The 24,630-nt window shown below is 37.8% G+C and overlaps 1 protein-coding gene across 1 annotated transcript in view; it reads right to left on the bottom strand.

Annotated features, from left to right (window-relative positions):
• Nucleotides 1-24,630, bottom strand: part of CSMD1 (CUB and Sushi multiple domains 1) — a 1,295,699-nt gene that overhangs the window by 670,948 nt on the left and 600,121 nt on the right. The window contains exons 4-5 of the mRNA XM_075445037.1: nt 13,701-13,895; nt 776-983 (exon numbers count right to left, since the gene is read on the bottom strand). Of these exons, the coding sequence (XP_075301152.1) occupies nt 776-983; nt 13,701-13,895 (403 nt within the window). The remainder of the gene's footprint in view (nt 1-775; nt 984-13,700; nt 13,896-24,630) is intronic.

Here is a 24,630-nt window from a genome sequence, read left to right as displayed (position 1 = left end):
CAGAAAGGCATTCTGAATATAATAACCATCAGTCATCTGTGAGCAGCAGTTCTGTATTTTTTTCTAGGCTACATTTTATAGCAATGGTGCATATGTCAAGCACAAGAGATTCTCAGAGATGAAAAAAAATTAAAATTTGCATATATAGCATGCAGGGAATCCTAACACAAACCTTTCTGCAATTTAATCCGTTCCTATAGACAGAACTATCATCTTCTACGGAGTACAAAAATGTAGATTTAGTATTATAATTACTAAGCCTTCATATTGCTAAGCAAATAGTTTTAACATCAACCAACATACTGATAATACCAAGATAATAATACATGCATACATGAGTACACATAGTAAGACTGAATTATAGCCTGTTTAGGATAAGATGGAATCTATTTGCTCTCTATATACTCCCATTTTACTGTGAGGCTGAATTTTGCGCACTGCTTTCCTTGTTGGAGTACAGTATCATGAAAAGCCATTTCATCAGAAAATGCTCTCACATGCAAGTTCAAATATGTAACAGCAATAAATGCTCACTGCTAAGACACCTTAGAAATCTAACTCTCAAAGACAGAGGAAAATAAGAGCAAGGACCAAGACTGGGAAAGAAACAGAAGCAAACTATTTTTTTTTCAGTTTTGGAGGGTGAAAGGGACCAAAGATAAACACGTAACAAATAAAAGGTAGAAAATATCTTAAATATCATTTAACATCTTTTCAAAACACTCACTAACAAAGAAAACCAGAAACTGTTATCTTTACAAGATCTCTGACTTACCATATTGATGGTGCTTCTGTTCCACTGATCTCTAAGAAGTCGTATCCTTCCTCTAACTGGAAGTCAGTGAAGACCAAAGCAATGGTATCTCCTGGTTCAGCCAATATGGTCCAGGTGCAATCAGCATTATTTTCATACTCGGAAGGGAAGTGAGGACTTGCAATAGTTCCGCTTGTCCCACGTAGCGTTCCTCCACAAGCTCCTTCAGCTGATGAACGGAATATCAATTATTAGTGGACCCGCACTTTAAACAATTGCAGCAGCATCCTTGGTTCTGCCATAGCAAGCCCAGGTCTTCCCTTCTGCACATAGAATACCCAGAAATCTACGCACGCTGAGAAACAAAATACTATCCAGCTGAACACAACAGAACATTTTCTGGGCTTTAAGCTGCAGATATTTTTGGTTTGGGTTCTTTGACTTCTCCTCCTTGTTGGTGACACACTAGTGCCAGGACAAACAACTATAAGAGACAGTTCAAGCTGATCTGGAGAACCTGTACATTCATTCCATGAATGTGTCCACAGAAGCAGCCTACGAAAAAATTAGGCAGAAAATCACGGAAATACATTTAGCCCCTCTGTGATATAAATTTTAAAATACTGAACAATTGCAAGATCTCCCTCATTCCTTTTAACAATAAAAAAACTGTAGAAAAAAATACTATAGATTTAAATGCTGTCCTAAACTAGGAAGCAATAATAAAATCATACTAGTCATTTTCAAGTTTTTTGTTTTGAATAAGGATGCTTAGAGATAGTAAATAACTTCATAAGGTTTTGTTGCCACATGGACCTTCCAAGGTTCACACATCATCAGTTAATAACACGTATTTTTTAATCATTAGTAATCAAATTTCAAATAAGACAGAGCATAGGAATTTCCTGCTAAGCCTGAAATATTGTTTAATATGCCGCCAAAGGGCTAAGCAAGCTTCTTGTACTCTTCCTTGTCCCATAAGATTTCACTGAAAGCTTTAAAGATATGCTGATTATTAGTAGTATTGTGTATTAAAACATGTAATTAAAAAAAAAAACAAACAACAAAACACGTCATCCATACAATTCATTGGCATAAAAAATTAAAAATTCATCAAGTGGCTTTTGGTGTGTTGTAATGTGGCCATGAAAGCTACAGCAATAGTAATTAAAATATTTCTGCATAGGTGAATGATCAGAAGAGAAACATTTTTATCCATTTTATCATCTTTACTTACTGCTATTATCATTAGGTATTATTTGCATACTATAAGTGCATGTGGAGATTTAAAAACAAATAGCTTGGCAAGGTGCATGACATAAGGAACTTACAGTCTAATTAGGATAATAACAGAATAGCTAATTAAGACAACAGAGAGTTGGCATAGAGCTGCTCTTCTCCATCACAGTTGAAAGCCTGTCAGTGAAGAGAGTTTTAAGGGAAGATCTGAAGGAAAAAGGATTCATTTGAATCAAAGGAAGAAGAATAGTGTAGCTGGACATTAAAAAAAGGAGACTCTTAGGAGAAATAGCTAATAAGGGACTGAAATAAAAGGAAGAACTGGGAGAAAGGCAGAAACAGAGTAACTTCTTTAACATTTAAGTATTGGATGGATCATTAATTTTACTAAAAAGAGGAGGAGAAGCTGCTGATAGACTTGAACAGGTAGTTATCTTTACTATTTTATACGCAAAGAAAATTTTCATATAAAAAAATGTAGCACGACCTCAGCTGCCAAAGCCTTTTTGAGTTTCAGGATTTCTTGGCACGAAATTTTGCAGAGGAGGGTAGGTTTTCAACAAATTTCATATCTTACTTTCTGGACCCTGATATTTATGTGTTCTACTTCTTCAAATGAAGGAGATTTGGGGGTGGAATAGATCTACGCTCCTAAAAGATTTCTTTTTGTTGGTGAAATCAGGCCATTTCTGTGATTCCTCTCAATTCCTGGCTTTTTATACAGCGCATATTGAAAGGGCCATTGTCCCTCTGAGGGATGAAAGGGGGAAGGAAGTGAAAATTACAGAACTCATGGATAAAGCTGAGGATCAGAGCTGAAATTCTTGGTGTATAATACAGGCAAAGATTACAAAAACTAAAAATAATTGTAAAACTGTAATAAATCAGAAAGGAGAATCAAGGTTTGTTACAAAATAATAATATCTAGAATGACCTTATTTCCTTTTTTTTTTAACTGTATAGCTTTTAAGTGCTTCGTTTCAGATCATCATCTAACTCAGCAGAGAAAAATTAAGATACATCCTGTGCCAAGACTTCAGTACAGAAACTAACACTGATTTACTGATTTCCACTCCAGTCATCATCAGTATCAGAGCTTGAATAAACCATCAAAACCCATAACCTGATGATTTCCACCGTCTCTTTTTTTTCAAGCTTTCTACTTGTTCATATTTGGTCATAATTATGTGGGCTTTTTTTTTTTTTAATCGAAATGTAAGAGTATGAGTGGAAGTTAATAAAGCATACAGGTTCTACCTGTATCCTCGAAAGCCAGAAACCAGGTTTTTCCCATCCAGGGTAACCAGCAAGATGTGCAAAATCCTAAGCCAGCCATAAGTCTTTGGTACTAGCCGCTTGCTGTTAAATTGTGTTATGACAGCATTCTCAATGACACCATCTCCCACTGTGTTTATACTGACATTAAGTAACATGCTCATGGTAATTACAGTGCCGCTCAGTGTTTTTGCTGCATAGCCCTTGAATAAGCTTTGAGCTCTAAAGCTCTGAATTTTACAGCTGACAAAGAAGGCTTATGTAGTTGATTATTTCTGGCAATCACATGCAAAAATCTAAATTTATACGCTGTGTATTATCAACGAAATCCAAAGGAACCCAGGCTACTACAGACATCTGCCCAGAGCGATGCACAGCTTTTTAATCTATTCGTAACACCATTTCTAAGAGGTTTGAAAGAAACCAAGTTAGCTTAGAAATGGAAAAGGAACGTTAGTCAGGTCAGATCACAGAAACTCACTCAGACCAGAGTCATTATCTTCTCTCTGACAGATGTGGATGTGTTAGGGAAAGACCACGACAAAAGCAGCTGCACAGAACAATCTTTCCTCTGATGTATTTCCCACATTCCAGGAGCCTGTGGTTTGGGGACTGACTTCATAGGTGGCACCCAGGCTAAGGCAACCAGACTGTTGAATGCTAATACGTAATTGCCTAAGAGTGAGTACAGGCAGGCAGAACGTGGCCACACCACTCCGAGAGTGGGAGACATAATCTGTCCGGACATAAGCTGTGTTTCACTGGCTGGCCCCAGAGGTAGCTGGCCTCGTGGGTCTGATCATCTTGCTTGGCCATGGCCTTCCCTGTATTAGGCTTTTGAGAGAGCTAGAATAGTGCTCATTGTGCTTGGAGTAATTCAATAACAGATAGCGCCTCAAGCTTCATGAATTCAAACTCTAAGTGATTAACAAATTGCATTTTAAAATGTGCAAGTAATTAATTGCAAACACTCGTGGTTATTTTCAAGTTGTGACTGCACAAAGTGCTGTTCCTATCAGCATAAATGACTACTTGAAGTATAAAGCTACAAACATTTGGATCTCTCAGTAGTCAGGAATTAAGTGCTCTGAATTTAGAGAATATGCATCTTATATAAAGTATACATGCAAACACATATGACTGGCACCACTTATCAAAAAACTTCTATACTGTATAGATGTGCACCGTAGATAAAACAGATAAACATATCCATCAAGTTAATGCATGTAAAAATCAAAAGAATCACTGAGGAACCATGGCAGTCAATGAAAAATCTTGCATTTTTCTTCAAACTAGAAAAAGTTGTTTCACCAAAAATAACAAGTTGACTATTTTGGTAAGCTGTGTTTTGCACAAATGAGATCTTGCTACAAGCAAGATGCAAACCTTGCTGAGCAGATATCCGAGGACAGGGTAAGAACAGAAATAGTGTCTTAGAAAACTTCCTCATTTAAATTCCTTTAGATATCTTTTGAACATTTTTACTGGACTTTACTTTCATTCCTGCACAAATGCCGTCCAGAGTGCAATGTTGTGTATTTTACATGCCTTTTTCATACAAAAGTTAATAAAATATTTATGCAAGTGAAAAATGTTTATTGCATAATAACAAAAATATCTTTTAAAACCCAAATAACCTTTCAAAGTTAATTTAGAATCTGAATTTAAATCATCACGATTGGCTATTCAACTTTAGTTTATACTGAAAGGTTCTCATTTGAAAGATTATTTTACTACATTACTGTTGTAACATAACTGATAAAAAACATAGCTATGACATCAAGTACAAAATCCATAGCAATAAAGTTTCTCCTTGGTCTGTTATTCATAGCCATTTCCTTACCTCTTTATCACTAGCAACAGCAGCCCCATGGAGCAAGATCTGGGGGTCTGGGTTGATGGCAAGTTGAATATGAGCCAGCAGTGTGCCCTGGCAGCCAAAAGGGCCAGCCATGTCCTGGGGTGCATCAAGCTCAACATCCCCGGCCAGCTGAGGGAAGGGATTGTCTCTCTCTACTCTGCACTGGTGTGGCCCCATGTCGAGTGCCGTGGGCAGTTTCGGGTGCCTCAGTATAAGAAGGACGTCAAACTATTAGAGGAGTCCAGAGTGTCCAGAGGCAGGGGAGCAAGATGCTGAAAGGCCTCGAGGGCAAGACTTAGGAGCAGCTCAGGTCACTTGGTTTGCTCGGCTTGGAGAAGAGAAGGCTGAGCGGCAAGCTCATCACAGCCTACACCTTCCTCATGGAGGGGGCAACAGAGGAGGAGCTGCTGATCTCCTCTGATGAGTGGCGGTAGGACATGAGGAAATGGAAGGAAGATGCGTCAGGGAAGTTCGGACTGCACATTAGGAAAAGGTTCTTCACTGAGAGGGTGGTCAGTCACTGGAACAGGCTCCCCAGAGAAGTGATCATGGCACCAAGTCTGTCAGAGTTGAGGGAGCATCTGGATGATGCTCTTAATCATATAGTTTAGTTTTATGGTTTAGTTCTGTGAGCAGCAGGGAGCTGGACTTGATGATCCTTATGGGTCCCTTCCAACTCAGCACATTCTATGATTCTATGATTTATTCAATTCTTTATTAAATGGCATTTTTCTGTAGTTCATTTGTGAAAAAGTAGATAATTGTACCTCATTTCATAAAATTCTTCAGCATGGAAAACACATCTATGAAATAATCATGAATGGTTACTTTCACAGATATATGCTTTGGATATTCTGGAAATGGTTAATATGAGGAATTAGTTTAAGGACTTTTTGAAGAAAGACTTTAAAATTACCATTTAAAATTGTCTTACTGATAAACACCTAAAAACAAGCCATACTATTTCAATCCCAAGTTTAAAAATGAATTTTAGTATATCAATGACAACTGTCAAGCTGCTAAACTGCCAGATTCATAAAGACCAAAAACATCGCTAAGTGTTACAATGGTGTAGCATTACACATCCATCAGACAGCTCATTGATCCAATCTAGCTCCAACTGGCAGTCAGCTCTTTAGCCATCAAAATATTCACCTCTACTTGCTAATCTTCTTTAATATTTTAGTTTTTTATAGACTCTATTTTGAATAGGTAAAAACCAACATCTGTGCTTCTTTTCTGTGTTTTAAAAACCAGAATGTTGAGGGTTTTTTTCCTACCATCACTTGAATCCAGATGTACTGCATCCCAGATAAGTGCTCTAATCAGTTTGCCTCCCTTTCTCAATTTCTTCTCTTGCTGTTGATCAACTTCACATAAATTAAATACTCATTAGACCATGGATCTAATATGATTTTTCTTTCTCTCTCCAGGGTTTTCAAAGGACACTTCAAAATAATTTGGATTGCTCTCTAAGTAGAATAGGATTTGTTTTGTTAATATTTCAGAAATTATTGTGGTTTAGGAAAATAGTGTCTATTTCACATATATTAAAAAAGTCAGGTTTCTCACTTCAAATTAATATTATGTACAAAACAGAAACATAGAAATTGTTGCAATTTGTTTAGGCACCTGTGGGCATCCATTGCAGGTGCAGCACTACTTTGAGTATTTCGGCTTTGACATTTCAGTGAGTTCAATGTAAGCAGACCCCAGTGCGACTGACCCATACTTATTGGCCCTGATAATACTGGCCTCAGTGAGGACTGGTCTGTTTTCTCCTTTGTAAGCATTGTGCTTAATTTAGTAGCCTTTTACAATTCTTATTTATTCTATCATATCAGTTTGTTATATTACAAAGACCTATTGCCCCTCCATTCACTCTCAAGAGGAAATCCAATCTATTCGTCAACAAAGTTATAAATTTCAACCAAGACAGAAATAGCGATGGAAAAACTATTTGCTTACCTGGCAGAAAAGTTTGGCTATTAACTGATAGTATGTGCTTGAGCAAACTTAAAATCAAAATCCCAACTCTGTCACCTTTTTCATGCAAAAGCTTTTTCTTAAGAGAGGACAGATAGATTAAGAAGTTCAAAAATTAACCAACAGTCTGTAATCTCATAGCCTTTCTCCCACAGAAATAAAAGACCAGTGTTCTCCCACAGAAATAAAAGACCAGTGTTCTCTTGTAAAGACTCTCTTTTTTTTGAATTAAGTATCCTAAACTGTTTTCCAGTGATATGATAATCCTTCGTTTGAGACTATATTTTTATTTTAATGCTGACAATCATCCCTTAAAACAACAGTCTACAAGAAATTAATAGTAAAGCTCTAATTTTGAAGCAAAAAGAGAAAAGGCTGAATTCATTGAGGGCAAATTCATGATTCTCGCAGATTTCACATTTTTTTTAATAATTAGGAAAGTTAATCCAGTTATTCCTAGAAGTCTATGTGCAGTCATGAAATTCTTCATTTCATTCTTCATTCTTCTTTTTATGACTGCCCCTGAGGTTTGTTTTTCATTTTTAGTAAATCATGGTCTCTTCCTCTGACGTTCATTTTGCTCATTTTCCTAATGGTCAGACTGAAGTCCTCTTTTTCTTTTTTTTGAATTTACTATATCGTTCTAGGTGCCTTCACTGTGTTTTCGTTGTACTGTTCATCTCATTTTTCACTTCTTGTTCCTGTCTTCCAGGCACCTTATTGCACAGACCCAGCTGTGACCTGGCACCTTTTCATTTTTTTATTGGGTGCCTCTATACCTACTGATACATGTTGAAACAAGTATATATAAATATAATTATAAGTATGTGTAAATATATATATATATATACTTATACACACACATACTCTCACATAAGAAAATATACACATAGCTGTGTCCATATCCCTGTTGGATGTGATCCAGTCAGTCCTGCACCACTGTGTAAGAAATTCTAGAGTATATCCTATCTGGTTTTCCTGAAACACTTCTCTGACTTGTTATTTGACCAGTCACAATAAGTTTCATTCAAGTTTCATCTCACTGTAAACATTCCGCCAACTCAGATTAGTCTGAAAGTGAACAAAATTGCTCAGGCAGGAACCTGCCATGTCACACTAAAAATTAGATTTGGGAAAATATTCTCACTTTATCAGGTAATGCAGCATCAATAAGCACAATTGTTGCGAAATTTTCTTTTTCTTTCCCTTTATTTTTTCTAATTTTTTATAAACTTGGCTAAATGATGGGATCAGGACATCTTTTTCTCCTCCTTAAACTTATAAAAGCAGGTTTGTTTGAACCTCAGAGGTAAAGAAGAAATTACATCAGAGAACTACTTGCTACCTCAGAAAGTATGGATAACACCAAAACCATCAATTTCTCTTTGCTACAGGTTTTAAAAATATCAGCTCTGAATCTCATTATTTAGTTTATCTTTCTCTATAGCGAATCATAAAGTCTTCTTCCTTTCTCCCTTTATCTACTCTAAGAATACCTTCTTGATCCTATATTCTTCACCAAAGTATTTCTTCAATATTTTTAAAATCTGGAACCTGATTAATTATTACTTGATCCTTTTGGACCTTTCTGACATAAGGTCTCTTTTATTGGTTTATCTTTTTTTATTCTTTATTTTCCCTCCAATAACTTGGTGTCTTTTTAATGACAACATATTACCTGTTCTTCCCCTCAAAGCTATTTCATTGTGAGAAAAAGCTTACCATTGTAATATCACTAATCCAATTTGTATTACTAATGTTAGCTTCATAAAAATTTAGACTCATGCAACTATAATCAACTAGGGATTCTCAAAATTACTGAGAATTGAGAACCTAATTATACAAAGTTCATTTAGAAGTAGTCACATATCATAAATCAGCTATTAGTGGAGTTACTGCAGAGAATGAAATTAACTTTCAAAATGTTTCAGACTTGTACTGCACAGTATTTCAACATTCAGATAAAGAAGGCAAATGCTTTGGGTGATACTATTACAGTACTCAAGACTGAGACAACAAAGACCTTTTTAATTCTCAGGACAAAAGAAAAAAAAGGGAATTTTGGTGGGCCATTGTTTCTCTCATTTTTGTAAGCCACCTATACAATTTTTTGCAAAAACTCATGGTAAACTTCTTGGTTAGCTTCTAATAGCAGAAAAATCCATGGCTGTTCTTAACATATGAAAACACAGGACTAAGTTTTAATAATTACATCATCTTTTCAGTATTAAGCTCTGAACTTTTCTTTGGGGGGAGTCTTCTGTTTTGGGGGGACTGTTTTTTACCTTTTTCAGTTTGGAAATTGCCATATTTTTCACACACCAAAAAATCATAGTTTATTGAAAGAAAATAGAAAAAAAAGATATAGCAAATATCTTTACAGTCAAATTATCTAAACTTTCTAAAAACGCTACTGATTGCACCTTTGATTTCCGTTCAGAGTTCGTTCCAAGCCATCAATGAACCTGCAGCACAGTTCAGCTCCACCATGCTCCACGAGGCTATAGTTTAAAAAGAGAACCTCTGAAACTGAGTAGCAGCCAGAGAAACAAAATGGCAGACACAAGAGTCAATGCTGTCTACATCTTCCTGGGGGCTCAGTAATTCACTAGGAATTTTTCTAGCAGAAACAGCATTTTTACAGTTAGACAATGTATTAATTATTGAAAAACAGCTTCTTAATACTTCTGAAAATATTAAGCAACAAATTGCAAAAACAGTGATTTGCCAGCATCAGCAAAGCTAGGGAAACATACCACAGAGAACAAAGATATTATGATTTTTTAGTACGTAAACCATGTAGATTTATTTCACTCTGCTATATTATCTTGCATGGATACCATGCAATTAGTTTACGATGACAAGAAAGAAGAATACTATCTGGAAACAAAACTGTAATAAAAGGTGCTTTGTGGAAAAGACCAAGGTTGTTCAAGAAACAATAGGGGAACATTTCTTGCTTGAAGACACAATGAATGGAATGGGCTACCTCGTGGCTTATGTTCCAGACTGATAAAATGAAAGAAAATACGGAAGGTCTAAAATCCCTCATCAAATCCACATTCCAGATGAACTCTAAAAAATCTACTGAGGCAATGGCTCAGCACACAAATCATTGACTGTTAAATAACTTTCATGCTATGGCTCTTATTTCTTGTCAGAAGATACACAGAATTCTTCAGATTTCACGTAAATTCTACACAAGGTTTAGAACCCCGCCTGAGTTTTCATTAATAGGCTAAATTCGCAGAATTACAAATGATGAACAAAATTTCAGAGCTGTTAGAGATATTCGTATGCAGCAAACACTGTCAAAATGGGCAGTATCTGCAGAAACAGTACAAATATTTAGTAGACACTGATGACACCATAAACCTATGAAATGTATATTTTTCTGGAACTGCTCTACTACCTCTTATTAGAAGGACAAACAAACCCTATCTAAGATCAGACAACTGAAAGGTTAGAGAATTTTTTTTTTCTTCTTCTGGTAAAAGAATTCTTGGTTGCATACTGACTGAAATAAAATACAAACAACAGATGTGACTTGCTGGTCTCTGCTGGTTTTTTGATTAGCAACTCTTGTATTTGTTTTGGAGCACAGAAATTTATAAAATAGTTCTTTGCTGTGAGGAATTACACTACAAGACCCTTCAGTCACAAGAAACCTTTCAAAATTATTACAGAAGACAACTATCCTCTGTTGCTCATCCACATGGGTACCAATAATAGTGCCAAGGAAGAATGTGAGCAGCAAAGGGCTTGGGATTAGGGTGAAAAGCACAGGAGACCAGAGGGGTTCTCCTTAATGCAAGGGGAAAAACTCAGGTGGGAGCATCAGACTCCTTCAGGACAACACTTGACCAAGCAGCTGGTGCTGGGCAACAGGGCTTTGACTTCTTCAACCACAGGATCCTCTTTAACGAATGAGGGCAGCATGGGAGACGTGGGATCTGCTTGGCTGTACAGGGCAACAGGTTTGCTGACCCAGTGAGCTCTAAACCAAGTTTGTCAGGGATGCAGACCAAAACCTACAGGTAAGTAGGAGAACAGGCCCAGGGAAGAACACGTGGGACAGGGCAATGAATGTTTCTCTCCCTTCTCCTCAGAAAGCAACATAACTGGAAGCCCAGCTGAAGTGCCTGTACAAAAAAAAGTGTGCTGCATGAGAAGCAAACTGGACAAACTGGTAGAGCATGTACAGTCACAGAACTGTGGTGTCATCAAGCTTATAGAGACATAGGGGGACAGCTCACTTGACTGGAGGGCTGCAGTGGATAGACCCAGGCTCTTAGGAAAAGCAGGAAGAAAAGGAGAGGCTGCACCCTACACAAATTAAGATCTTGAATGAACAGAGCTGTGTTGCACAAGAGGCAAAAAGCTCACTGAGCTCCTGCAGGCTAGAATGAGAAGAGGAAGCCAAGAGGGAGGTCATTATGGTGAGTATCTGCTACAGACCACCTGATCTAGAAGCGATCAAAACCTCTGAACAACTAGAATTTTCCCAACCAAAGGCTCTGGTTCTCATGGGAGACTTTAACCATCCCAACATCTGTGTGGACGGCAGCATAGCAGAGGGCAAGTAATCCACTAGATTTCTGAGTTCACTGCAAAGAATTTTTTGCACGCAGGCACTGGACAGGCCAACTAGATGTAGAAACAAAGAATTATTCAAATAAGTGATATTGAACAGCAGCTGTGGTTACAATAACCATGAGCTGAAGATCCGGAGGGACGTGAGGAAGGCAAGCAGTAGAATAAACTCCTTGAACTTCAGCAGAGCAGATATCAACTTATTTGTGAAGTGGCAGACAGATTCTTATGGGCTGATGTCTTAAAGGGTCAAGGGGCCCAGGAGAGCTTGTCTGACTTCACAGGCAGCTTTCTCAAAGCTCAAAAATGATGTATTTATTTATGTACACAAATGAGTAGGCTGAACGGGAAATTCCTGACTGAGGTGCTTTAACTGAAATGCAAAATAATAAAGCAAACCATTGAAAGCAGGGACAAACTACTTGAAAGGAATACAGAAGTGCTGCTCAGGAATGCAGGGACAGAAGGAGGAAGGCTGAAGCTTAGATGGAATTAAACTGGTGAGGAATGTGAAGAACAGTCATTTTAGAAACCATTCTATAGGTATATCAACAACAAAAGGAAAATGAAGGACACGGTGTCCTGCTGCTTAGTGGATTAAGTGACCTTGTGATGAAGACATCGAAAAGGCTGAGGCACTCAATGTCCCCTTTGCTTCTCTCTTCATTAGCAAAGGCTGACCTCAGGCCTCCCAATTCTCAATAAAACGGAGAAGTTTTGGGAAGAAAAGTAGTAGCCACAGCACAGGAGAAAAAATACAAGGAACTACAGAAATAAACAGGACACGTGCAAGTTCATGGCACTTCACGGTATGCACCTAAGGGTTCTTTGTGTGCCACAGTGCGAGGCTGCTCTGTATTACCTTTGAAAGGCTATGACATTCAAGGGTGATTCCCAATGACTGGATAAAAAGATGGTTTTTCATTTCTCATTTTCGAAAAAAGCAATGATCCTAGAAACTTTGTATCTGTCAAGTTCATCTCAGACCTCTACAAAACTATGGCGAAAGTGTTTATGAAAACCATTCCCAAGCACACAAAGGACTAAAAGGTGAAGAGGAACAGTCAGCTTTTACCAATGCAAATCACCCTTGCCTACCTGACTGCTTTCTTTGATGAAAGGGTTTAGCTTGATGTTAACAAAGTTTTCACAATAGAGTTCCTCACTATATCCTTGTAGTCAAATCGAGGTCTTATGGACTGGATGGGTGGACTATGGCATTAGTGAAAAACTGTCTGGACCATCAGGCTCAGACAGAAGAGGCCAATTGTTTAAAGTCAAGATAGTGGTTAGTGACTTGCAGCATTCCCCAAGGATTCCAACTGGGGCCGAATTTATATAATATCTTCACCACGAGTCTGGATTGTGGGATTGAATGCACCCTGACAAGGTTTGCAGATGGCACTCTGAAGGGCAACACTGCCATTCAGACAGGCTTTGACAAGCTGGAAGAATGAGCAGACAGGAATCTCATGAAATTCCAAAACAGAAGTGCGAAGTTCTATACCTGGAATAGGATCATTCCATGCAAAAAATATTTGCTAGGTGACAGTTCTGACAAATGATCTTGAAACACAAGCTGAGTCATGGTGAACTTTATCCATGCTTTGAGCAGGAGCTGGACTCAAAGTTATTGGACCACCAGAGGTCCCCTTCAGAGATTATATGGTTGAAGACTTCAGGCTTCTCCTTCCTGGCAGAAAGTTTCCAAACCAGAAACTTGCAAAAGCATTTGCCAGGTCCTGCCATCAAATTACCATAGTTCTCCCCATGTAAATGAAAAGGAAAAAAGATCATCTACCTCTGAACGTAAACTCTGGACAGTCATTGCTTCTGAAATGTGATTACAGCATTAAAAGGTGTAGATTATTAGACAGTATATTAGTACATTTATATTATTAGAAAGTAAAAAAAAAATCAAAGTAAATTTAGTTAACATGCTGTTTTAATATTATCTTAATATTTAAAGACATTTCATGTCTCCATTTTTACCTCTGCAAAAAGGAACTGGAAAATCCCATGATGCACCATTTCCAGGACTCACAATACATGTCAACATGGCATGGCCTTCTAGGATGTAACCAGAAATACAGCTGTATCGGATTTTATCCCCAATGTTGAATCTTGTTCCATGAAGTACTCCTTTAGATATTTCTCCTGGGCTGCCACAAGTATGACTAGGTAATACTGTCAAAAGAAAGAAGGAAAATGTTACAGTTAAAATGAAGTAATAAAGACTCATCAAACAACTGTGATTAAATAATTGGTTTTATTATTATTTTTTAAAACAGTATTCCTTATACAAATAAGGAAAAATTAGGCTATGAAAAGTACTTTCACAAAAGATTTCAGTTTACAGTAGACATCATCACTTTCAACACTAATTTCAAACTCAGTTCTTGATTTAACAGTCCTTCAGTGAAGTTCTTGACAGATCTGTTTTCAAAAAAAAGATCATATAAGACTTGCTGTTTCTCCCCAAACTCTGAATGAAGAAGTTTTTATTTCATTCTTTTTTTGTAAATATTGCAAAAATATTCATACAACATTGTTACGGATCCAGGCAGTAGAAGGCACTTTATGTACAGTTTTCATTTTAGTTGACAGAATAGCAATTTAAAAGAATCCAATAATTAACTCAACTCTGACAGAAAATTAAAGTCTAAAGTGTATTAAAAAAAGTTTGATTTTCTGCTTATTTTCAAATTACTCCTGGTTCTAGAAAATAAATTAAGCCAAACTTTGTTAATAGAAGCAGAAAATATGAAGGAAACAATGACTAAGCAGTGACTTTGCCCTGATACGAATGAATATACTTATTTCCTTTTTTACTGCAGAAAGTTACCACCATTTCTAAGCATTAGTTATTCGGAAGAGATGGTCTTAACTAGTTATCAGTTTAGAGCTGATACTCCTCCACCTAGGAAAAGTGTGTGTTGCGGAGGAAGAAAATGCAATTGTTTTAGTTCTCCATTTCATTTGAAAGTTATTAATGGCATGCCATTCCTTTCATTGAAGTAGCACAAATTAAAATTGTTTAATTTCCTTTAGAGCAGAACAAATAAGTGCAGGAAGCTAAAATATGTCATGAACAGAGCACAAAAGATAAATGTGTTCATTGAAGAAATGGTGGTCTGAAAAGCTCGCGTGCAATTCACATATTGTTTCAGAAATGGCATGTTTCACGGGCAAATTCTTTCACTTCATACTTCCCTCTTTCCTTACTCCACCCATCTGCAGAATAAACATAACCATACTAACCTCACTAACCTGAATACTGAGAGGATTAATTACTCAATACGTGCACATCCTCAGAGTGTTGTAAAGCATTATATCAATATATTAATGCTAATTAAGCCCCATTATACCATGTAAGTTCAATTATTGAATGCACACCCTTAATTCATCACTCAAACAGTGAGTCACACTGGCATTTAAATGATCACAATTACACTTAAGTTACAACCCAAATTATATAGGAAATTTTTGAAAAGGTCAAAAACAATAAAGCTAAAAAATTAGAAGAGAGACCGCTTCTACTTACAACAACCTTTTATGATAAAAATCCCCAAATCTTCTACAAATATTAACAAGGTCACAAAAGCCACATAACACTGTAATGAATGATGAGTGAGATAAATGCTCTACCCATGTTGCAGATCAGAGATGTAACATTTCCATGCATGACAGGAAATATTTAAGGTTGCTGAGTGAGTAGCTACCAAAGCCAGAAGCAAACAATATGATACCCGACTTCTTTTGTGCTGTTTCAGCAGCCTTAATAGAATTCCAGGATATTTATTCAGATGTACTTATTCACACTGGATAGAGTCATTGTTTGATTCACATATATGAGAATGAATACATATAAAATAAACTGATTTTAAGACACCGCAGTAACTAAAATAAAAAAAAAAGATAGTAATTTACATTCCAAAAAGTTGGCAACAATGATCCATCATATGCTACAGCATATATTATTGTATGCTATCATATGTTTTATAGCACTGTTAAACATGTTACCTCTCTCCTGGCAAATTTTCCCCTTTTTGCAATTTTAGTCATGGTAGGTTAATACAGGTAATTTTGCAAAAGAAGTCAAACAAATAAAAAATTATTACATGCTTTGACACAGGAGAATACCTGCATTTGCAACAAGAATCTCTCTGCTATTTTCAAATCAAAACGTTTTTACAAAACACTGTAATATGAAGTAGTTTCATCATAAGATCTGGTGTATGCAGCAATATTTATACAACTCAAAATTCAGCATTTATTTTTATGAGTGGGTGTACTATCCAGAAAAAATGCATTATTCAAAGATACTATGATTTCTGATAAACTGCATTCCCAAGGAAAACACATCACAGCAAATCTACGTCTGCCATATACACGACAACTGGCACTGGCTAACTGCTGAAATTGTACTGTAGCAAATCAGCCTTCTATCTGTGTAGAAAAGGTCTCCTACAATGTGATGTTTTTCTGCCTGTTCTTACCACTATATCTGTCAAGAACACCAGAAAAAAATGGGACGTGGCATCCTGAAACTGGCACGTGTTTTACTACAACCTCCTAAAAACCAGTAAAAGATGAGCAATCTGAGAATGAGAGTCATGCTCAATAATACATGTAATAGTTCACAGGATTTCACCACTTGTCAAGATCAAGCATTCAACTACAGTATTTCTGTGCTTCTCTAAAACTTTGACGGAAGTCTATACAGGTAGCCCCATAACTTCACCTGCACTGACTTTACTGCTTCTAGTCTGGACCGAAGATGAATTAACCTTTGAGGGTTCGTAACAGTATCCAAAATAGTTTAATCTTTGGGTTATGAGAGTTCCAGCTGCCCAAAGCTTTCATATGCAAAGGTTATATACGTCCAGCAAGCTTTAACTTCATTGCCTAGTTTTCATAAAAGACCCTTCTTTTCTGTAGGGTTTTGAGGTCTACTGTCAACAGCACTGAGAATCTGCAGTCACTTCCCAGAGGAAGCTCATACAATCACCAGTGTCACAGCATCTTTCATTATCAGGATGCTTAATTCATGAAACAATTTGATGTTCACTGTGTATTGGGAACAATTATAACCTATACTGCACAGAAGCAAACCTTTCCCAGTTAAAAAAAAAAAAAAATACACTGTTTGGAAAGGAATCTGTTTAGTCTTAGCATTTTAAAAGCAAAAACATGTACAATGGGATAGCCCAGCAGATCCATCTCCCAAGATTTACTCCTCAAGAGTCTATCTTCACTATTGCAACAGGTATAAGAACCTGTGTGGACTTCTGTTCCTAGCACACATCAGTCTGGAGCACTGCGCAGTAAGATTTATTCATGAAATTAAGGCTAAAAGATAGGCCTTCCTCATACATTAACTGTATCTTCCCACACAGCAAAACTGTTTGACAAATGCACGTGATCAAAATCCCTAATGCCATTTATTAATTACGTAACATACGAAAGGTTTTAACTCACTATTTAAGCTAGCTATGCACAAGTTATATATTTATGTTTTTAGAAGAGTATTCTAACCATCATAATCTAGATGCTAAAACATAACACTAGTATCTGTTATCTGATAGTGGCAAAAGGCTACACCAAAGTAGGACCATAAAATGTAGCAGAGAAACGATACCATTTTTGACCACATACAAATAATCAACTGTTGTTAAATAAACTCATATTTAACAAATTACTCATTCTCAGATGGCCTGTATCAGATTATTTATTCACATAGTCTTTTCAATACTCTTTCTGAAGCCAAACTTCATGTTTATTTGCAATATAGGCCACTTAAAAGCATATTCACAGCTCCTTAAACATAGTAATCCTTTGTTTTCTGTTACGGAGAGTTTGCTTCATTTTGTTGGATACATTAGATTTCATCATCTACCCCTTTCTGATTTATTGTAATAGAGAAATCACCTAAAATTAGACAGCAGTGTTTCATAACGAAAAAACAAAATATAAATGGTAGCTGTCATTGAACTTAATAAGCTTTTGAATGACTATTTTACTGCACCTAAGTTTTCTTACTATGGTGATCACACTAGAATACAAGGGTCTTTAAGTACGCAATACGCAATGCCTAAACGTTTTTCCCATGTTTGCTCCAAACCCATCATGACATTGTGAAAACTACTGAAAATGTCCTGGTAAAATTTTTTTTTGCACTTTGATTTGAAAGGTCATGTTAAAAAAAGATAACTTCTAATAAATTCTAAAGGTTTTGAGGTCTCTGGTAGCCCAAATCTTATTAATTTTTACATGAATAAGGCATCTAGATCTGAAAACAACTACAAAACTATGGAAATTAACTTCCCAACCTTTGCTGAAAGTCCTATTCAGAGGCTCAATCTTACAAAGATTTCAGGAGAACATAATGGAGTTTTTTTTCCTCAGATATCACAATCATAAACTGGATTGCACAGATTGCCTAGAGGCCTTAATAGCAAAAAGCTCATGCTGCTTACGTCAGTTAGAGATGACAGTTTCACCCTACTGTGAAACCGTTGCCCAGCTTTTATAGGCCAGTGATACACACGGTAATCAAAACTTGACAGCAACGATTCAGCAGGCAGCTTAATTCAAATTAAGAAAAACAGGAAGGGGAAAGAGGGAAGGAAGAAGCAAGGCCCATGTTTTTCCTTCACTTCTTTTGGTAGCTTTACAAGACTTTACAAGGATATGCGTTCTTTGTTCTTTTTCCTATTCTTTCTGAAACAATTGGAAAAGTTTTCCAGGTTGCACCTAAGGTCAGCCAAATGCAAACTTGCCTCCTTTGTTGCTGTTTTGTAGTCCCTCTACTACAGTCCCCTGTGTGTTTCCTAACATTACCTTCTTATACTGGTGGCCACAGGCAAAACCACACACAAAGGAAAAACCATAAGTTAGGAGGAAGTCAGAGAGTCTCTTGATATGGTTGACAGCTTTGGAATTTCAACACCAAGAGGAATTTCAGAAGCTCTGTGGAGAAAATCCGGGTTACAGAAAATTTCAGGGCATATCTCCAGATGTTTAACGGGTGTGATGCACAGCCCATGATACCCTGTCCACATGGCTACAATAAGGGCTGTACTTTGTGGTTTCACGCATAAATAGAAGACATACATACAACTGTATTTCCAGAGTCATGCAAGAAGAAAATAATTTTTGAGGAGGGTAATAACTATACTCGTTACAAAAACAGAACAAAATATGCTAACAAATAGGAGAGGAAAAACCACTAGGTTTTCTTGCAAGAATGGCACTGAAACTAAAGTCTCTGCTCCAACTCAGAAAAGCAGCTTCATTTGAAAAGAAACGAACAAGAAAAAAAATTAATAGCCTCTCAATCTATCAAACTAGAAGTGCTGTACTGAACAAAAGATGGACTCAGAAAGATACTTATACGTATGTACATGCAAAAGTATTTTCTTTAATAAATTTGTTCTAGAAATAACATAATGTTTTTTTCTAAGGTCTAAGTGATAAAATTTACTTTGAAAAACTAACTCTAAAAAATTATGTAGAACTGCACTTGCCATTTTTACCTAGAAAAAGACTACAAAATCATTATCTTTGATTTTTTTAAGTTTCTAATGTCTTACATTAAACTCTGTTGCAGTACATTTTGACCTTTCTTTTTTAAATAATTCCAAATATTGAATCAATTGAAAAGCATGTAATATTTCACTGTCAATTTATTAAACAACCTTGTCCTTTCTATTTCCAGGAGCTATGTACAATGAATATTTAATTGATCTACCAGCGGTGATTTCCACATTAGTATGGAACACTGTAGATGCACGTAGGCCATGTGCCAGAGGACAGTACCATGGCAGGAACTGCACAGTCCAACCTTTTGCAAAATTCTTCTTTAGTCTCAAAACCAGCATGGCCTACAAACTCGCTTTCACAGATCTGCCATTTTTTTGGAAAGCAAAAGAGACGAAGAAGCCAGCGCAGGTTGCCAGAGCCCGTTTGTTTCAGTTTTGAGTATCTCCAAAAACGGAGACTTCACAGGCACTCTGGGCAACCTTTTGCAGTGTTTGATCAACCTCACAGAAGAAATAAATAAATAAATACATCTTTAAACACAATTTTAAAAAAAGCTTTTTCTTACGTTGTAATGGAATTTTCTGTATTTCACTTTGTGTCCATTGCTTCTCGTCCTGCCAGTGGCCACCTCTGGGAAGACCCTAGCTGCATCATCTTTACCCCTTCCCAGAAGGGAATTTACACATCTCAGTAAGATCCCCCTGAGCCTCCTCTTCTCCAGGCTGCACAATCCCAGCTCTCTTTCTCTTCTCACGTCAGATGTGCCAAGCCCTTAATTATCTTTGTGGCCCATTGCTGGACTCACTTGAATATGTCCATGTCTCCCTCTCATACTGGGGTGTGGTCTCACCAGTGCTGAGCGGATGTGAACAACCATTTTCCTCAGCCTGCTGGCAGTACCCTGCATAATGCAACACTGAGGGCTGTTGGTCTTCTTTGCCACAAGGGCACATTGCTGACCCACGGTCAACAAGTTGCCCACAAGGATCCCCCGGTTCTTCTCTGCAGAGCTGCTTTCAAGCTGTCAGTCCCTATCTGCTACTGATGCCTAGGCTTATTCATTCCCAGATGCAAGACTTCAGATTTCTCTTCTTTGAAATGTATGAGATTTCTGTTTGCCTATTTCTCCATCTTGTCTAGATCCCTTTGAATGGCAGCCCAACCGTCTGATATATCAGCCATTCCTCCGAGTTCTGTATCACCTGGAAACTTGCTGAGCATGCACTCTGTTGTCCAGGTCATTAATGAAGACGTTCAACAGTACTGGGCCCAGTAAGAACCCCTTTTGCACTTCAACAGTTACAGGCCTTCAGTAAACTAAGTATTTTTTCCAGATTTTAACTTCCAGTTCAACAGTAGGCTGGAAGAGCCCACCATACCTGACCAATGCGATTGTGTTCTGTGAAGAGATGACTGGCTTAGAGGACGAGGGGAGAGCAATGGATGTTGTTTACCATGATGTCAGCAAAGCCTCTGACAAGGCTCTTCATAGTAGCCTCATAACAGATCCAGTGGGGTGTGAAACGGATAACTGGGCTGTAATGTAGGAGGAAAACTGGCTGGGCTGCAAGGTTCAGAGTGTTGTGACCACCAGTAAAGAGTTCAACTGGCAGTTGATTGCTAGTTAATTCCTCAAGGGTTCATTAAGGAGCTGATATTCTTTAACACCTTTTATTGCAATGGGAGATGGAGTGCACCCTCATCGAGTTCAGGATGACACCAAACCGGGAGCAGTCCATACACCGGAGGGCAGGACTGCTATTCTCTAGGCTGTCAAGACCTCTTTGAAACATCGTGACACAAGTATCGTGAAATTCAACAAAGGCAAATGCAAAGTTTCGCCCACACATCAAGCACAACACCATGCAACTGTACAGTGTGGTGCCAGATGGCCGGGAAGTGGTTTGACAGAAAGGCATGTGGCAGCAACGTGCTTTGGCAGCAAAGACACACAAGTGCCCCCCAAGTTGTATAGGAGTAAAAGAGCAGCTAGTAGACCAAGGCAAATTATTCCTCCCACCTATATTGCACTTGTGAGTCTGTGGCTGGAGTACTGTGTCCCATCTGGGGCTTTCCAGTACAAGGAGGTCATTAACATACCAGAGCAAGTTCAGTGGAGGGCCACCACAATGGTTACGGTCTGGGGAACTTCTCCTGTGATGGCAGGCTGAGGGAGCTGGGCTTGTTCAGCCTAGAGAAAAGACTGCTTTGGAAAGGGGGAATCTTAATCCTGTCTCCATGTACCTAATGGGTCAATGTAGAGAACACTTCTCTCAAAAGCACACAGTGGCAAGATGGGATGCAATTTGCAACAAAGGAAATTTCATTTATAACTTCAAATATTTGGGTTTTATTCCAACTTGAGAACATCCAAGGATTGAAGTTGCCCAGAAAGATTGTGAAATCTGCCCTTGGAAATATGCAGACCATGACAGGACAAGGCCCTATGCAACATGATCTAACTTGGCCCTTCTTTGCTGGAATTGAGTCAGTGTTAATCAAACAAACACAAGAGACCCTTTCCAATTTAAATCAGTCTATGTTTCCATCTTTAAGAAGTTTGCTGACAAACTAGCAGCCAGTGCTAGTTCATTGATTAAAACATTTTTCATAATTTTTATCATAGCATCATAGAATCATGGGTTGGAAAAGACCTCGAAGATCATCAAGTACAACCATCAACCCAACACCACCATGCCTGCTAAACTATATCCTGAAGTGCCACATCTACATATTTTTTAAACACCTCCAGGGATGGGGACTCCACCACCTCCCTGGGCAGCTTGTTCCAATGTCTGACCACTCTTTCAGGAAAGAAATTTTTCCTAATATCCAATCTAAACCTAGCCTGGAGCAACTTGAGGCCATTGCCTCTTGTCCTACTGCTAGTTACTTGGGAGAAGAGACCAATACCCACCTCACTACAACCTCCTTTCAGGTAGTTGTAGAGAGCAATAAGGTCTCCCCTCAGACTCCTCTTCTCCAGACTAAACAGCCCCAGTTCCCTCAGTCGCTCCTCGTAAGACTTGTTCTCTAGACTCCTCACCAGCCTCGTTGCTCTTCTCTGGACATGCTCCAGCACCTCAATGTCCTTCTTGTAATGAGGGGCCCAGAACTGAACACAGTAGTCCAGGTGTGCCCTCACCAGAGCCGAGTACAGGGGCACGATCACCTCCCTACTTCTGCTGGCCACACTGTTCCTGATACAAGCCAGGGTGCCCTTGGCCTTCTTGGCCACCTGGGCACACTGCTGGCTCATGGTCAGCCGGCTGTCAACCAACACCCCAAGGTCCTTTTCTGCCAGACAGCTTTCCAGCCACTCCTCCCCAAGCCTGTAGTGTCACATGGGGTTGTTGTGACCCAGGTGCAGGACCTGGCACTTGGCCTTGTTGAAACTCATACAGCTGGCCTCAGCCCATTGATCCAGCCTGTCCTGATCCCTCTGTAGAGCCTTCCTACCCTCAAGCAGATCGACACTCCTGCCCAGCTTGGTGTCATCTGCACACTTACGAGGGAGCACTCAATCCCCTCATCCAGATCATTGATAAAGATGTTAAACAAGATCGGACCCAAAACTGAGCCCTTATCACACTGAGCTTCACGTTTACTCTTAACCTTGATTATATGCTTCTGGAACATAAATTATGCAAGCAGAGACAAAACGGTAATATCTAAAGTAATACAGAATATTGGTCCTCAGCTAGGGCCCTGGGTTCTATAGAAATAATAAAAATCAAAGAATTTTATGTTTCAGTTTTGATATTTAAGAAGCCCTCAGTATAACAAAGACAAGGTGAATCCACAAAATAAGAAAAATAATTGTTAAAAGAATTGCCTCCCACATAAAGTGTAATTCAATAATTACTCTCCTTTGGTACTTTCACTAAATTAATTTTTACTCTATGTAATATTTTTGTTATGATACTTAATAAAGACTTGTGAATACTCAATTTTTAGTCTATTTATTTTAGTGCGTCTATGTTACATGCACATACGCACATATGCACGTTTCATCAAACCAGGAAATCTTCAGTTTGACTGCCTCCAGTTTTAGGCTTTTTCTTGCTAAGAGATCCCAGGATTTCACCAAAACCTCTTCCATCAGCTGATATGTCAAAATACAAATCTCACACAAGACATCAATCTAAGCTGATGATTAACCTGTTTGTGGGGAAAGAAGATAAATATGCATAGAAATTTCACCTTTATTCACCCCATAATGAAGTAAGGAAATGTTTCCCAGTTTTTTAACTCCAGAGTTACAAAAAATCATGATCAGAATCTACTACTAAAAGGGTAGTACCAAGCTTTTACTCACTGGCACTTGTGCACATACACACACCCACACAGACACACAACTAACCTTGAAAACTTTAGTCTTCAAGTTATGTAACACTGTATACTAACATCCTTCTTAAAAATTATTTCATCAAACAATAATGGATTTAATCTGTTTTACTCTAGGGGAAGGAAGAGTTCACGCACAGAAACCAAAACATATGAAGTGCAAGTTTGTAGAACACCTGATAATTAAGCCATGTTTACTCTTTAAGGTGCCAAATGCAACATTCAAGAATCTGCATGGCACAGAAACATACACACTGAAGCATCAAACATGGGCCACTATTTATCTACTAGCAACATTTTTGTTCAGACTGTCTTTGGTGGGCTTACTCAGGATTTTTTTCTTAAAAAAACCCAACCAAACAAAGAGAAAACCACAGCCTTATTGGCTTACAGAAACAAAGCGGTTATGTTTATCATTGTTAGATGAGCAAGTAGAAACCTGCACTTTCATAGAATCCAAGGATAACAGGAAATCTGTTCCCTGTTGTGTTTGGTTCTGTTTTTGTGCACTCATAAATCACTGCAGTATTTTCCAGCTAAAATACTTGGATCATATCACTTTTGAAAGCTACAGCTTTCTTGTTTTACAATCATTTGCCCAACTGTGTCTGTCTGTCTCTAAGGATGTGCAAAATTGTATTGGATTGCACAGCTATGAGAATCATTTGGGAATATGCAGCAACTTTAAAACTCTAATACATCTTCCACATTGAGATTGATATTTTAATTTTCTTGTGCAGGTAATAACGAAAGATTGATGGATTTTATGTTTAGTCTGTTTAGTTTTATTATAAAGTATGTAATAAATGTCTTGCTATTGGTTATAAGACCATAAAAGTCAATATTGTACAAACAATGCCAAAAAAGTCTCAAGTGCAAAGGCAATCTGAAGTTAAAGCTATAACTTTCTATTTCCTCATACTTATCTTGCCTCAGACGTACTACACACTTTCCTAGATGAGGTAAGATCAGTGAGCAATATTTCTATATTTTAATTCTCTCTTCCTGAAACAGGAGCAGAACAAGCGGA

This window comes from Opisthocomus hoazin, chromosome 2, assembly GCF_030867145.1.
Source record: "Opisthocomus hoazin isolate bOpiHoa1 chromosome 2, bOpiHoa1.hap1, whole genome shotgun sequence".
Lineage (NCBI taxonomy): Eukaryota > Metazoa > Chordata > Aves > Opisthocomiformes > Opisthocomidae > Opisthocomus > Opisthocomus hoazin.
This window is presented reverse-complemented; position numbering and strand designations above follow the sequence as displayed.